This window comes from Bubalus bubalis, chromosome 13, assembly GCF_019923935.1.
Source record: "Bubalus bubalis isolate 160015118507 breed Murrah chromosome 13, NDDB_SH_1, whole genome shotgun sequence".
Classification (NCBI taxonomy): Eukaryota; Metazoa; Chordata; class Mammalia; order Artiodactyla; family Bovidae; genus Bubalus; species Bubalus bubalis.
Genome location: NC_059169.1, coordinates 20333615 through 20351123, shown reverse-complemented (window position 1 = coordinate 20351123; position 17509 = coordinate 20333615). Strand labels below are relative to the sequence as shown.

The 17509-nt window shown below is 40.8% G+C and overlaps 1 protein-coding gene across 7 annotated transcripts in view; it reads right to left on the bottom strand.

Annotated features, from left to right (window-relative positions):
- LOC102398488 (ATP-binding cassette sub-family C member 4) overlaps window positions 1–17509 on the bottom strand; it is a 171844-nt gene that overhangs the window by 16924 nt on the left and 137411 nt on the right. For 4 of the 7 annotated variants that reach the window (XM_045162549.1, XM_045162554.1, XM_045162551.1 and 1 more), the window contains 6 exons: window positions 16686–16805; window positions 15382–15570; window positions 14326–14426; window positions 12969–13160; window positions 7607–7762; window positions 555–644 (listed from right to left, as the gene is read on the bottom strand). In XM_045162549.1, coding sequence (XP_045018484.1) covers window positions 555–644; window positions 7607–7762; window positions 12969–13160; window positions 14326–14426; window positions 15382–15570; window positions 16686–16805 — 848 coding nt within the window. The remainder of the gene's footprint in view (window positions 1–554; window positions 645–7606; window positions 7763–12968; window positions 13161–14325; window positions 14427–15381; window positions 15571–16685; window positions 16806–17509) is intronic. The other 3 variants (XM_045162550.1, XM_045162555.1, XM_045162553.1) reach the window with 2 other exon arrangements.

Sequence of the window (17509 nt, the reverse complement as noted above, 5' to 3'; positions counted from 1 at the left end):
TTACTCTTGCCATCTCCTATTTGACCACTTCCAGTTTGCCTTGATTCATGGACCTAACATTCCAGGTTCCTATGCAATATTGCTCTTTATAGCACTGGAGCTTGCTTCTATCACCAGTCACATCCACAACTGGGTGTTGTTTTTGCTTTGGCTCCGTCTCTTCATTCTTTCTGGAGTTATTTCTCCACTGATCTCCAGTAGCATACTGCAGGCTAGTTAGGATATTAATTCACTAGGTCACTAGTAGAATTTGAACCCCTAATGTTAACTTCTAGTTCAGCACTCTGCTAAGGACAAAACCATGTTATCTAGTTGCTTTGGGTTCTAGGGAAAAAGCCAACAAGTGTGAGGCATTATACTGCTGGTTTTCATTATCATCAATACACATCATTATCATCAATACACACATTTTAAGTGCACCAATGTCATTAACGTTCTTCTAGGAGGTAAACAAAGCCTGTTAAACTGAAGGGCTCCCATTAATTACCTGCAATGCTACAAATGTACACACACAGGAACTGATGTTAACATGTTAATTACACTACATAAATTACCTCTTCTAAGGCATTCCACAGTTCTTCATCTGAATGCTCATTGAAGGGATCCAGATTCATCCTCATTGTTCCAGTGAATAAAACAGGTTCCTATATATCCCAAAATAGGAAATGTTATTTCAGTAAACTATTTTTATCTAACAGAAATGCTTACAGAAAATAATTTAAATTCAAAAATCTCCCAACATTCATTATAATCATTAATAACAAGGTTACGGGACCTTCGCTGTGTCACGAGGCATGAGGGCTTAGCTGCTCCATGCCATATGGGATCCTAGGTACTAAATTGCAGATCGAAACCACATCCCCTGTATTATAAGGCAGATTCTTAACCCTGGGCCCACCAGGGCAGTCCCAAGAGGTGTTTGTTTTGATGAAGTAATCTGCTTTTCATAATATACTCTAGAGTCATTACTTAAGCTAATCTATGGAATAAATTGGTTTTGAAAGGCAAGACTTTTTGGATGTGCCTGGTGGTCCAGTGGCCAAGACTCAGCACTCCCAATGCAGGGAGTCAGGGTTCAATCCCTGGTCAGGAACTAGAGTCTCACATGCTGCAACTAAGGATCCTATGTGCTGCACCAAAGCCACGGCACAGCCAAATAGAATAAATAAATACTATTTTTTACAAAAAGACAGATCTTCCTTCCTTCCTTGAGCAATAAAAGGTTCCACAGGATCAACACGTTTGGGAATGGTGGTTTGGGTTGTTCCAGAGAAAAAGAATGGGAACCCCATTTGACGTTCAATAACAGATTTCTTAATAAGGGCCTCACTCCATTGTCACTTCCTTCAACTTCTTCTCTTTGGAAATCTTGTTGAAGTGAATGAGTCTCTCCAAATACTAGGGGACTAAAACGAAGGATCCTTCACTTCTGAACCCTTGACCAAGGCCTGTAGTTGATTTATGCTAAGTGTTAAATGGAGCCCTCAGACACTCTATAGGCCTCAGGGGGATTCTGCTAATTATCACCAATCCACTGTTGATTGTCACAAAAAGAAAAGAAATTAACCATCTCACAATGCTGTAAGGGTGCTCACCTAAGTCTATTATTGTTGCTCTCAGAGGATATACTTGGCAGCATCTATTGTTTATTTAGCAGCAATGGATGAAAAACAATTGCTTTGTACCTAAGAATATTTCTGTTTGCTATGACACGTCAAAAACATATTTCAAAATCAGTAAAATTTCAATCAAAACTTGTGGAATGAAAAGAATAATGTACCAGAACACTAACTGATTGAAGCTATAAAGACAGCAGGCAATTTGTGAACAGTGTCTGTTTTAATATGTCAATGTATTTTATGTGTGGTGATCATTTTGGTTTCTACTCACTCTACTTTCATCCACTTGCCAAATACGAAACCATTATATTATCTTCAAAAGGTAACAACAGTGCTCACGGTAGACACATACTCCGAAGGCAGACAAGGGTCAGATTAATGATCATTTCTGACAGATATTATTATTAAAGTACCCACTTATAACCAACAGAGTTAATAATCATATAAATAAGTGTTGTAAAACTATTCAGCAGGCAGAACACTTCAGTGCAGAGATTTATGGTAAGAACTACAAACTTCATGTAAATATACACTAAATTTATTAGGCTAAGAATCTTCTTTTCTGAAGGCACAAAATTAAACCTCACTTAATAAAATGTAGCTGGCACAGTACAGTTGAAGAACAAACACTCTTGTACAACGTAGTATTTTAAATGAAGCATCGGTTTCCAATCTGTTTTTCATCAAGGTTTAAAGTCAGATGTAATCCTTTGTGCGATATTCAATAGTAACTTTTTCCTTTGTTATGAATATGACACGAATTCATATTAGGTGTGTGACCCAAAAATGGCCACGCCGAATCACACCATTTAGTTTAGTGATACCCTTGACACAACCGAAATACTAAAGAATGGCAGTCTTAAGGGACCTTTAGTATAGGCTGCTGGAAGAAAAGATTGTTATCTTTGTAGGATAACAATCCTACAAAGAAACCTTACCTACTAAACGTCTAATGCTTAAAATGACCCAGGACAAGACAAAAAGTGTACAAATGGTTACAAACAAGACAAATAAAGCACAATTATTTCAGTCCCAAACTAAGACTATCATGAGTAGCTACTACTAAGAAATTAACACAACATTGTAAATTAACAATTGTTGTGGTTTAATCACTAAATCGTGTCTGACTCTTTCACGACCTCACAGACTGTAAACTTGACCGGCTACCCTGTCCATGGAACTCTCTAGGCAAGAATACTGGAGTGGGTTGACATCTCCCCCTCCTGGGGATCTTGGCAACCTAGCGATTGAACCCGCATCTCCTACACTGGCAGGAGGATTCTTTATCACTGAGCCACCAGGGAAGCTTCATAAATCAACTATACTTTAAATTTTTTTAAAAAAGTATCTACTGCTGCTGTTTCCTGGTGTCCTAAAGCTCTGTTTTCCTTTCTAAACTGAGGACTTTTCATAAGTGGAAACTCATCTCCCTGTTTCAAGAATAAGAGAAGCACCTGAAGTCACTTTAAATTTTGGTACCCTCATCTTTTTTTTCTTTTAGATCCTGTAGCCTCTGAATGAACTAATCATCATCCATATTCAGAAGAAAAGGACATTGTTTGCCAACAGACAGAAGAATTTAAGCCATGTAAAGTCCTCTTTCAGGGGCTCCAGGGAGCAGTTCCAAGAAGAAGACTTCAGTGTCAGGAACAAAGGGTGACTACTTTAGGCTAGAATCCAGTTGTATTTCTTTACTAGTAACATCATATCCTACTCTTCTCTTTCAGTTTAATTCTCAACAAGATAAAAAGGGAAAGAAAACCAGAAAACCATGGAGAAGTCAAAGAGATGGCTCTGGTTCACCTTCTTCAACTTTACTGAAGAAAATGCAAGGAACAGAAATACCAAAAGAGCAGAGGGGGCTGTTTAGAAAATACCAAGCTTTTGCTTTGATAGAGAGAAAAACTATTAAATGTAGGAAATGAATCTAATCATAATTAAGATGATGGCTGCTGATCTGTGCCGACTTCTGGGCTACAATCATAAACACTGAATTCACATGGAATCCATCTTCAACAGAAAACATTTCCTTGTGCCATAAATTTCCTTGTGCCATTTTCTCTAGGTACAAAGAATCATCCAAAGAGGCTCATATTAGCGATTAGACTTGGGGTAACTTATTATTCTTCCCAAGACTCAAGTTTCCTTACTGGCAAATGGGGCTACCGGTGCAAGGCTGATGTGTGAAGCTGGAACAACAGTGATGCTAACACTGACCAGGAGCCCAGCCCAACAGGGGACAGGGAGGGGCAGGACCTATCCAACTGCAAGCTCAGTCAACGGATCAGAAAGTCAATTTTGTGCCTTGTGACTGTCATTTTATCTTTTATATTAGCTGGAACAGAATGGATATCCTAGATGGTTTTAAAATCCATTTACAAGAAGAGCAAAGCTAATTAGAAGAATGGAGAGTGAAAAGCAGCATATAGAGTAATAATGTTTTTTTAAATTTTTCTGTGTGTGTGAGTGTGGACATGAAATCATGATACGAAGCAGTTCTACTGTGGATGACAGTCAACAGGGTATTGAAATCCTCACAGAGTGATCAGCTGCTCAGGCTCTGGAGTTGGGAATCACCATAAAATACATACGAAATTCAGGCTCTGCAGCTTACTTGCTACGTGGGTTAACCTCGGAGTGCCTCAGTTATCAAATCTGTCAGATAAGGATAACAAGAGAATTATGAGGATTAAGGAGGAGAGGGAAGGAAAGAGGCCAACGTGTGTTAAGAATTCCACAAGTGTTAGGAATTATTATTAATACTGTGTAACTTGTCAGGGGCTGCAATAAAAACTAGAGCAACAGAAATAAGAGACAGAAGTCATGTCTTCAAGGAGAGCAAGACAGCTGTCAAGAATGTTGAAAGCATTGAGAAAAATTCCAGAGGTCTTTGTGGGGGACTGGAAAGTATGACTGGGGTACAGGGTGATGGTCAGGAAAGAACCTGGTGGGAGGGGAGCCAACAACCAAGAGAAAAAGTGATATTCTTTCCTCTTGCTCCTTGGAGAAAAGATGTTACATAGATTTTTCAGTTAGGCTTTTCCCTAAAACTCTACTGCGTTGCTTTTTAATTTTGCTTTGCTCTTTAAATTTCTATAAACAATGTGATTTACGTTATAAGCAATAAAAGTAATGAAAATCACCAAGGACTACAAAAACATGAAAAGAAAGAGCAAAGCCTTTCCAAAATGTGTGAGTCTTTTAGAAATAACACCTGAAAGGTCAGTGCCTTCAATCTTAAGAATACTTATAATTACTATTGACTGACTGACTGGTCCCAAGAATCAGCCATGGGCCACAAACATTTTGTAATCTAAGTTACATTTTTAGTGTTAGTCACTCAGTCATGTCCTACTCTCTGTGACCTCATGGATTGTAGCCCATCAGGCTCCTCTGTCCACGTGATTGTCCAGGCAAGGATACTGGGGTAGGTAGCCATTTCCTTCTCCAGGGGGTCTTTCCAACCCAGGGATTGAACCCAGGTCTCCCACATTGCTGGAAGATTCTTTACTATCTGAGCCACCAGGGAACCCCACATATTTTTAAAAAGTATTTGTTTAATTTATTTGTTTGGCTGCACCTGGTCTTTGTTATGGCATGTGACACCTAGTTTCCTGAACGGGGACTGAACCTGAGCACCCTGCCCTGAGAGCAGAGTCTTAGCCACTGAACCACCAGGAAAGTCCTTAGTCATATCTCACAACAAATCTGTGTCACATTAGTTTCTAGACCTGGTTCAAGGACCAGGACAGTGGACCTCCAGACAAGTGACTTCCTCAAGGCCCTACGGTCATATGAGACAGAGCAAGAATTAAAAGGTGGCTCCTGTTGACACTCGGTCTATGCTCTATCCCTGGCTGCCTCCTGAATAATCTCCTGGGACATGTAACACAAACATTCTCTTTTATCAAATAGCATTGCACCTCAGAAACAAAGACATAGAGAGTGAAAAAATAAAGTTCTGTGTTTACAATAGTTAGTGATCGTTATCTACATGGATACAAAGCTTAGCACTGTTTTGTAAGCATGCTCCCTGGAGTGTGTACACAGAGCATGCTCAAACGAAGGGTGGAAACTGATGGAACAGAACCAAAACGTGGTGATGTCAAGGGATGTTTAGTCTTTGCCTCAGATGTGCTTCCAAAATATTACTGGCAGAGCCAAGAATCATCTAACGCTATTTCTTTATTTAGAGTTCTTTTATGTACACAAGCATACAACCTTTTCTTATTAAGAAGCATTAAAAGTAATACAGGGCACGTTTCTGAATCCTTTTATCCAAGGACATAAAAGTACTTAACAGACACACCCATTATGTCTTAGAACTAATCTCATTTGGCCCATTTCAGAGATGGGTAAAATCAAAACTTAAAAGTGGGAACCTAGAAACATTTATTTTCTACATTAATCACCAACTCAGCCACCAAGAACCGACCGCTCTAAGTACTTCAGGTAAGAATCCACCTGCCAATGCAGGAGACTTAAGAGATGCAGGTTTGATCCCTGGGTTGGGAAGATCCCTTGGAGGTGGGCATGGCAACCCACTCCAGTATTCCTGTCCAGAATCCCATGGACAGAGAAGCCTGGCAGGCTACAGTCCATAGCATTGCACAGAATTGGACATGACTGAAGTGACTCAGCACGCACACACACCAGCAATGCACAAGGATTCTAATTTCTGCACATCCTTGGGAACACTCGGTTCTTTTTTTTTTTTCTTAAAAATAGTTGACATCTTTAGAGGTATGAGGTGGCATTTCACTGTGGTGTAAAAAGAATATCTTGATTCCAAAAGTACTTATACTAATTCCAGGTATTTTAGAGGACAGGGGTAGGGAGTAACAGCTGTACAGTCATAAGAAACAAGTCCATGTTCTCCTTCCTTTGGGTGCCATGTTCTGTATGCTTCCTAATAACATTTCAGAGCTTATTATACCCGCATTCCAGGAAGCACATTTGCCTGGCTCTTAATCTCTCTTTTCTACGGTTCTCTTAAAGGTAGCTATTTTTCTCAGCATTCCTTGATGGTCAGATGATTGTAGAGAATTTTTTTAAAATACCAAAGATAAAAAAATAAAACCAGCAAGTTTATCATAGCAGAGGGCAGGATTAAAGATGAAGGCACAGGGTCTATGTTGTCCTTGGCTATATACATGGAGGACAGTAACTGATCAACAGACATCCTCTGCATTATTTTAAGTGGATGAAACAAGGAATGACAAGAGCATCTACTATGCAAATAATCAAGCACTCCTTAAAAATCAAACATATTTAAGACGTTAAAACAAAGGAAGAATCAGAAACCAGGAAGAGATGGTTAATTCAATGTTCCACCAACACAGAAGCCGTGTACTGGGCCTATGTGAATCGATCCACACACACTGACCTACTTAGTCCTCACAGCAGCTCGAGCAGTTGGTACTGTTAGCTGCCTTGAAAGGGAGAGGAGATGGAATTCCATGTCCTGTGCTTTTCCTCACTATTCTGTATGGCGTACCTGGTTAAGACCATTTACTAACGGCTAATTTCTAAAACTTTGCCCTAATTCTCAAAGTCCTACACTTTCACAGAAAGCCTTCAACTCTAAAGATGCAGCTTATTTCCTATAGCAAAATTCCATCATTAATACATTTAAGATGCCTGTTTTTCCCAACAGACCTTTCATATGTTAAACAAACCATTTATAATTGTGTTCTCAGAATTATGTGGTTATCAGTGGGCAAAACAGTAGCACTTGAAGAAGCTTAAATCCAGAAATCTTATCACAAAAGTTGTTAAACCATACACACACACAAGAAACAAACTAACAACACAAAAAAACCTGATACCTGAGAAAGTATCTGTGAAAATACCTGTACTTAAAAAATATGTTCTACTGGGGGAAAAAGAATCAACAGTTTCATCCAACTACAAAACAAGAAATCAAAAGAAATTAAACTTTAGATGGTGTATAAAAAGAACATGTGAAAATGCTCTGATGTGCATACCTGAGGTATAATTGACATTTTCTTCCTTAAATCATGAAGACCAATTTCAGTTGTCAAGATCTTATCAATCCAGATTTTACCTTCAGGCTCCGACAATCTAAAAAGGGCAGCGATGAGGGAACTTTTTCCAGCTCCTGTTCTTCCCACAATGCCAACCTGTAAAGAGATCCAGGAGGGATTAATAACTAACAATATGCAACAAACCTAGGAAAAATCCTAGTTGCTGAAGATGAATTTTAAAAGTTCTACTGAGTGTAGTCTCTCTAGATCCTCAACTGTGGCGCTGTTGAGATTTGGGGTCAGGTAATTCTTTGCTGGGGAAGGGAGGCTGTCCTGAGAACTGCAGGATGATCAGTAGCCATGGAGTCTACCCACTCGATGACAGAAGCACACGCCAGATGGTAGAAACCAAAAACGACAGACACTGACCAATGTGCCATGGTTAAGACCCCTGGTTCGAAGAACAGAATCAGTCCACTATCAGCAAAAAGTCAGAAGCTTTCCAAGTGTTCCATTAGAATTCAACTTTTACATTAGTTGTATTCCTAGTGTCTAGATATTTTAAACACTGAGAATTATGTGAGCAATTTTGCAGATATGTCATCAAGTCGAGTCAGAAGTCTTACATGCAAACAAATATTCAGATTTCCAGATTTCTTTCAGTTAAGAGAAGTATTCTTTCGTAGACAAAGTAAATCACTTCCAGATAATAAATACCTTACCAATGACTTGTCTTGAAAGGAAACATCTTAAAATTTTAAATGCAAGTCTCAGTGTCTTAAAAGGCAGTAGCCAGGTAGACAAAACACACATAATGAGGTCAACAAAAACAACAACACAAACACCACTTTCTATTTATATGGGACCTTTCATCTCAGGACTTCAAAAGACATTTTACAAACTAATTAATACTTATAATTAAACCCTGGAAAGATACGTGTCAAGTATCAGCCAAGTTATTAAAATCTAAGCAAAGAGAAATTAAGTGCATTAACAATAAGATCAAAGATTCAATATAATGCATGTAAAATGCAGATCAGGAGTAAAACTTCACTGTAAAAACTGGTTAGTTGTCCGAATTCAAACATGTATGCAGAAATTGGTCTTTTTTACCAATTAGGTGGCAGACTACAAATTCCCTGGTGGGGCATAGGATATGCTTTCATGTGTGCTAAGTCACTTCAGTCATGTCTGACACTCTGTAGCTTGCCAGGCTCGTCTGTCCGTGGGATTCTCCAGGCAAGAATACTGGAGTGGATTGCCATTTCCTCCTCCAGGGGATCTTCCCAACTCAGGGATCAAGCCGGCATCTCTTCATTTCTATCACTGACAGGTGGGTTCTTTACAACTAGCGCCACCTGGGAAGTCCACGATATTAGCCAAGCCCAGAGGGCATAGCCAGCACCGGCAACTTGTGACCAGCCGTGCCCCCTCTGCGGGCTTCTGAAGTTGGCTTTACTGACGTTTGTGTTTTGTCTTCATCATCATCTCCCTCACCACCAAGCTCACACTCACACAGAGGGGGACGTGCTTTTCACTCACTTGTAAATAAATTTTAAAAACAGGGAAGAACCAAACCACTCTGAGCACTGATATACTATGGTAACTTGACTTATTTTCTCATTAAATACTTCCAAAGTTTAAAACCTTAAGTCTGTAAAGACAATAATTCAATTTCAAAAATTTAACTTTGGACACATTAACAGAAAGAAAAGTGGCTTTTCTTTGTACCTATTTTGTACGACATGATAAATCCTGATTTATATAATATAGATGGGACACTTTCTGCATCTAGGCAGGTCCTAGAGAAAATATATATGTCCTGTGTACATGTATATTTTGAACATGTGGATTTCATTCCAGACCACCACAGTAATGGGAATATCAAAAAATTATTCAAGTCATACAGTTATTTTTCTTCCTCTGAATTTTTGTTCCTCTAAAAAATGTTAACCATCACATGGCCCCTCTTTGGGTTGGAGTAACTTCAAGAACAGTGAATACAGGTCACCATGACAAATATAATGAAAAGATTGGAAGTATTGCAGGAATTACCAAAATGTGACAGAGATATGAAGTGAGTAAATGCTATAGGAAAGATGGTGTTGCTGCTCATGCTTAATGCAGAGTTGCCACAAACATTCCATTTGTGAAAAAACAGAACCCCCCAAAGAAACAGCACTTTGAAACACAATAAAACCAGGTATGCCTCCATTTCTGGGTGTTTTAATATATAAAATAACACACAACACAATACAGGTGAGAACTGTGTCTGTGAAAATGTTTGTACACTTCTATGGTGATCAGCATCAACAAAATGCCATCGGTAAACTCATAAGGATTTAAACCTGACTTAAGCTGATCACCTTTGGAGAAGGAAATGGCAACCCACTCCAGTATTCTTGCCTGGAGAATCCCATGGACAGAGGAACCTTGCAGGCTACAGTCCATGGGGTCGCAAGAGTTGGACACGACTGAGTGATTTTGACTGCTTGACTACTATGCTACTCATATTGGTGGTGGTTTAGTCGCTAAGCTGTGTTTGCTTGTTGTGACCTCATGGGCTGCAGCCTGCCAGAGTCCTCTGACCATGGGATTCTCCAGGCAAGAATACCGGAGTGAGTTGCCATTTCTTTCTCCAGGGGATTTTCCCAACCCAGGAATTGAACCTGGGTCTCCTGCGTTGCAGGCAGGTTCTTTACTGAGTCACCAGGGAAGCCCATGCTATTAATACCTATCAGCTATACTGAAACTGATGCATCTGCGTAAACTGGGATATTTGTAGACTTTGGGTAAATGGCCAAGATGTGGAAGGAACACTGAGGGCTGCGCAGGGCCACAGGAATGCAACTTCAACACTCTAGTGAGGAGAGGTAAGAAAAGAACAACTCAAATAAAACCCAGACCAGGCTATCTCTACCGTTCACTTATCAAAACTAGCATCTGCAAGTCTTTCCCAGGTCACCAACGGGTTTTACGAATTACCCATGGAGAGTGCCACCCGTGTCACTGAAATTTACATTCCTGAAACCAAAGACATTCAGAGAAACTCTATACAGAGGTCTTGCTCAAATGCAATGCTGAGAAAAGAGGTCTCTTTGGGCCTGAGACTCTGCGTTTCTGAGAGGCTCCCAGGTGTTGTAGGTGCTGCTGGCCCTGGCAACACAGTCTGAGTTGCAAGGAATTAGGAAGCTGGGACAATCGGGGAGTGAGGGGAGGGTTTGCTGAGGATATATTATGTAAAAAGGAGAAAGGTAGGAAACCAATATTTTTGCACATTATAGCAAGGTCTAGTAAGCATCTGTAAAAATGTATTATCCAAGTAATAGCTCCGAGCGAGAAAAAAATAACAAACCAAAATCAATCTACCTCTAGAGCTAGAAAACACTTTAAAATGGCCCAGTACTTTCTAAAATGATCAAATCAACCACAAAATCATCTAAATGAAAAATGCAGCCCGTGTTCAGAATGTACTCAGGAAGTCTACAGTGCTATTTACCTCATTTTGATTCTTTATTTTTACTTGCTATTTCTTCTATGAATTAGAAACCAGCATAATTAATTTTTATTAATTTTTCCCATTTACTTCTGGGAATCGGGGCAGCAGAGAAAATGAGAGAAAGAGAATTAAAGCCCCAGTTGTGCTAGGCTGGCTCACTCCCACGTCCCCCCCACTCCCAGCTCTCAATCAAATCCAACACGGAAGGGGTGTCCTGGAGTGACGGGGGCTGGGCCAGGTGAGTAGGCGGGGAAACCTGGGATGTACACAGGTAGAGTGAAAGGACTTCATGAACACACTGCCCGAGTGTCATCTCCAAACATAGAAATGAAGCTAAAGTGATACTGACAGTGGACTGAGACACAGATCAAAAGTCACATTATTGCAGTTTTTAATTCACTCTCCAGACTCAATTTTCCTACATACATTTTAGAAGCTTGGATAGACCTATGACTCAGGGATTTTAAGATGGAAGAATGCATGTAGTTGTATTGCAGTTTCTTAGATAATTCATATTTTATGGCTTTTGGGGGAACTTAAGATGGGTAAATTAACAGAAAATATGTATACAACAGGAAATATGGTGGACACAATGTCTGCGAGCAAGCAAACCTCACTTCCTTCCCAACCTACGAGCCAGCTTTTGCTGTGTGACTAACTGAAGCTTTTCCGTGCATATCATTTGGGCGTTAAATTGAATACTCATTCGCGTCACAAGGGTATCATTCATTAAATTACAGCTCCCGTCCACTAGATGGGTCTGTGGTGGGAAGAGTTTTAAAGAGCAGTTAAATACCAAGTATTTAACATGGTAGGTAATAGGTTATTTACGCAGTTGTGCTGTGTGTGTGTTTTGGTTACTGGTTGTTCACAACTATGTGTTACTCATTCACTTTCCCAGCGAGGAGTCTCTCAGCACACTCTGTGTGCCCTGAAAAATACAATTTTGTGGGGGAACAGAGATGAAAATAAGATGCTCTCTGATCTTTAAGAAGCATTAGGGATCTGTGAGATACAGACCCCAAATTACAAAACGTGTCAAAGATGCCATCAATTAACTGTGGTAAAGTACAGATAACGTAACACTTACCAACCTAGCTATTTTTACGTTTAGTGTTAAGCGAATTCACTTTGTTGTCCCTCCAGAATATTTTCCTTGTAAAACTGAAACTCTATATGCATTATACAACAACAACCAATCCCCCTCGCTCAGGTCATGGCAACTACCATCCTATTTTCTTTCTTTATGGATCTGAGTACTCTAGGAAATCCCAAGTAAGTGGAATCCCTCAGTACTGGTGCCTTTTGTGCCTGTCGTATTGTCATTTAACCTGATGTCCTGAGATCGGGATTTTCTTCCTTTTTCAGGCTGAATGTTTCACTGTGAGGATACACCACATTTGTTTATCCATTAGCCTGTCACTTTCTTTAGACATAGGACACTGAGGAAGAATTGAGTGTCTTGCAGAAGCAGACGTGCTAGAGGAAGCTCAGAAAATGAGGAGCCGTTCACCAGGCAGGTGCTGACGGGAAGGGTCTCTGAGGAGGACAGCACGTGCAGTGGGAGCCAGGAGGACAGCAAGCTTCAGGAGAGCCTACAGACGACCCGAGTGCCGGGAGTATGTGAACATCAGAACCTGAAGCTAGAGGGGAGGTGAGGCACAAGGTAGGCAGGGAAGAGGTTCCTACCGCCTTGTCGACTCTCACTAAGCCTGCCCTGGTTCCCACCGACAGACCGATCGAGCCTTCACACACATAGGATGAAAAGACCTCCCCCCGACACACCGCTCAGGGAGCCAATAGCAGATGCGGGGCTAAATGTTCACAGGGAAACTATTACAGAACGAAGTGGCTGAAGCAAACCTTTTCTTTTGATTTAATGAGTGCTGTCAGGTGCTTCAATACCAGAGGCCCATCTAGGCTGTATGAGAAGTTCACGTTGTCAAAGATGATCACGCCTTCATGGGGCCAGGACGGCAGCGGGCGTTTCTCGTATTCCCAGGGCGCTTCCTTTTCCAGATCTGTATACTCGATCACCCTTTCTACTGAAATCATCTGAAACATAGGACATCACACGAGTTAGGAACAGAGGGTCTTTGTAATGGATATCAGGTTATAAATGAAACTTCTGCTTTTGTATCTTTATATCTGCATTTCTATAGTTAAGAATACCTCAGGTCTTGGCATCTACAAAAGACAGAAGTACTATGATGATGTGTACCTTTTTCATTGTCTTGTAACACATTTATTATGGCTACCATGTTCAACATTATATCAAGACTAAATGACCTGGAGAAATTAAATACTCTAGAGAAATTAAATACTCTAAGTGACCCAATTTTCATATGTAAGTTTTTAAAACTTATTTTCATTGACATACTTGTCAATGAAAACAGTATGTATGGACAGAAATCATTACTAATATTTTGCTATAGAAGGATTATCTGTTGTAGATGAACAGAACTGGATGGTCACTACATCTCATTTTAATAATTAGCTGCTTTCTAATCTATTAGAGAGTGAAATAGACAAATTTCAGTTTCATCATTTTTCTCTCTTTAGGAGAAAATGAAAATATTCAAAAAAGGAAGCAATTTACATATTGACTACTGCTGCTGCTAAGTCGCTTCAGTCGTGGCCGACTCTGTGTGACCCCAGAGACGGTAGCCCACCAGGCTCTGCCGTCCCTGGGATTCTCCAAGCAAGAACACTGGAGTGGGTTGCCATTTCCTTCTCCAAGGCCTCCTACACAAACCTAACTTGACACCTTTGATAGTACCTTCCAAAAGAAGGGGCATCAGTAAGTTCAGGCATTCAACACATACAAGGAGACATTCTAAAATGGAGATGGTGGGGAATAATTAAATTAATTGAACAAATAAACCTCAAAATACTAAATTGTTAAACTATTAAATAACAAATGTAAACAAGCCTCTAAGAAATAAGCTGTATCTTCTGCAGGATGTCAGAAACTCCCTCCTACAGAGACATGTATTAAATTTGAAGACAGCTTGTGATGAATATAAAACCAGCTGACGTGGCATGCATAAGACTGAGAAAAGATGTATATATTTTATTTTAAATAAATGTTAAACAGATGCTGGAAGGATCTAACACACCCTGTTAGCTATGATGTAAAAAAGTTTTAAGAGTTTTTTTTTACATAATAATTGCCTTTATGTCATTTAACATTAAGGAAAAGGCTAAAAGGTAACTTCACCATATTTTCAACTTCAGCACTTTGCCTGACGCACCACTGGAACATCCCCATGAGCGTGAGGGCGTAGGACAGCGCCAGGCCAACCTGACCAGCGTCCAAAGCTAAATGAGGAAGAAGAAAGGAAACATTTCAGTCCCACTGTTAACCCTGAGCTGGGTTCCTTCTGTCACTGTGCCTAGACTTCTCTATAATATTTAAATCACTGGCACCCAGATAGTGTTACTTTTACTAACTGTTGATGGAGACCATGAAAGTAAAAAAAAAAAGAAGAAGAAGAAATAAAACCGCTATGAACACAGAAAACTATTAAAAGAGCTTATTAATCCTCACAGGGTTGACAGTTATGATGTAGGGAAAGAAACACGTCATCATGCAGACTTTCGTCACTATGGTTTAAGGATCATCATGTAATTTCACTTTTTACGTGCAACGCAGCCACAGTTGAAAACCACGAAAAACAAGTCAATTGGTTCTAAGAGCCAGTGCTTTTAAATCTAGAATGCTGCTCTTGTTGTTCCATTATTAAACCCAAGGATTCAGTGTTGTTACTATGGAATAGTAATTCACAATAGGGATGGTGAATGCATGCCACGCACACCAACACCACCCGCTCATCTGGTACCCACACAGCAGTGAGGATGGTGTTCTTTCCTACAGACAATGTTTCTCACCGCAGTACACCAGGCATCTATAACCAAGAGATCCGAGCAGTCCTAAAGCCACAAGCTGGACAAAAAGCTTAACAGCAAACTTGTTTCTCTCCTCCCAACCTAAAATGCTATTAGTAATGTTCAGAAGGTCAGTTGCTAGGCTGACTTCATCCCACTGAAGACAGATCAAAGGGATCAAAGAACACATCAAGAAGTCTCACCAAAAGCCTCATCAAGACACAAATGACTCCTCTACAGGGGCCACACTGCAGAATCACATGGTGCAAACACTTTAACACAATTCATTAGAATGAAACCATGTATTAGACAAAGGTGCAATAAGTTAAATTAATAACTGCAAATGAAGCTGTTACTGTAATCAAACTACAAACAGTGATGCACTTACTTTTTGCCAGAATCAGGGACCCAAAGGCAACAACAATGACAAACACAGCACAGATGGCATCCAGACGCACAGCGAACCATCGGGACGTCGTCAGAAACAAGAACCAAGCCTCTGGATTTGAGGACACAAATAAGCAGAATGAATAAGCAGAGAGATCATGTAGGCTGCTTTGAATTGGGATGGGGTCTTCTGTGCAGGTGAAATACAGAAGATTTTTACACAAGTTAGGACAGCAAAGTTATAGGCTCAAGCACCTTGAGGACTGCAACAAGCTAGGTTCTGACATGACAGTATATGGGAACGTAGGAATCACTCCAGGAGCCTTGTGGGAAGCAGGCACTGGAAACTTCAAGCCATAGGTTATAAAGAGAAATATGATCCTAATGATTAACATACAAAAATGGTCTCATCATTGTGTGTCTCATGGTACTGGGCTCCACGTGAGGCTTATCCTCTCATAAAGTTGACTGTTCCCAAGTCTATGCTGGCACAGAGCATACCTGGCACTGTTTTCAGCACCGTCTGCACTTACTACAGGGCCCACATAGTGTTAATTCTTAGGAACCAGTATTTGAAGGACCATCATATAACAGTGTCTGCATGTGGCTTTCCAAATGTCATTTCATCAGTTGGACCAGGATTTTATTAATGTAGAGGAAATTCTGGATGCCATATCTGATAATGGGGAAATTATTTTCCTTAATGCTCTAAAAGGATGAGATGCTTAGATAGCATCACTGACTCAATGGACATGAGTCTGAGCAAACTCCTGGAGACAGAGGAGGACAGGGAAGCCTGGCGTGCTGCAGTCCATGGGGTCGCAAAGAGTCGGACACGAATGACCAACTACAGCATGCTCAGAAAAGAGTCGGCAAACTAACAGCCTGTGGGCCAATAATGGACACAGCTTGCTTTTTTAAATAAAGTTTTATTGGGCGATAGTCACAGCCATTTGTTGATGTATTCTTTTTGCCTGCCTTAGTGCTATAATAGCAAAGCTGAGTAGCTGCAACAGAGACTGTGTGTGTTTTATTATAAGTTTATTGACATCCTTCTTAAAGGGACAAAGCCATAGGATGTGGTGACAGTTGGAAAATGCAAGGTAGTAGGAGGAAGAGCAGGGGGTGACAGGGGAAGAGGGGAGCACACACAGGGTGCTGAGAGGAAGGGCTGGGGAGGCAGGTTTACAGAGGGGAACACAGGGTGGCATAGAGGTGCAGCCAGCAAGGCCACCTGAGAGGGAGGTCAGGCCTCAAAAGGTAGCACATCCCATCTTTTGAGATCATTTCCAGAATTCTACACACCTGAGTGCAAGTCCTGGTGTGAGTCGAACAGTTCCTGAAACCTCTGTTCGGCTTTGTACGCCCGAATGGTCCAGAGTCCCTGGAGAGAAGACGATAAGTGGGAAAACACTGGGCTCCGAGCTGGGGAAGCAGAAACAGACACACGACCGAGAAAGTCAGGGAGGCTGGACGCGAGGAAGTCAATTGTTCCTGTGCTTGGCTGGTCATTCATCTTCCCCAGGGGCACACCCAGGGCTTCTTGGCAACTGCCTGGCAAAGTACCTACTGTGACCCTCAAATGACTCCTCATCCCAAGCTTCAATTTCACGACCCGCATACAACAGATTCCCTTCAAAGTCATCTTTGATCAAATTCAATTTGGACCTGTATTTAGATAACACATTTCTATACTAACTCATTGATCAAGGTCCCCCTCAATCTTGCCTCCCTCCCTATTCTTCCCTGACATCCCTCCAGGTAAGAAGTTATAATTCTCTAATTTTTTATTATCATTTTTAAACTTAATCCTCCATAAAGAGTCCTTACCACACTGAATTTTGATGAGCTTTGTGTTGTCACCACCCTAAGATTAGAGACTTAAGGGCTGGCAGAGGACAGATAAGTGAGGTGAGCGGACAGTCCGCTGTCTCTCAGCATCATCCCTGCACCTGCACCAGGAGTCTGGGCGGGTCACAGAGAACCTGGCACGATACCGCCCTTGTGACCGCAGGACCCATGCAATTAAGGCACCTTCCTCTCTAGCAAACTGATGGATGTTCTTCTAACTGCCCTGCTGGATATGCGAGGAATCTGGAGGTCACTGTGGCATGTGACACTCACATCGC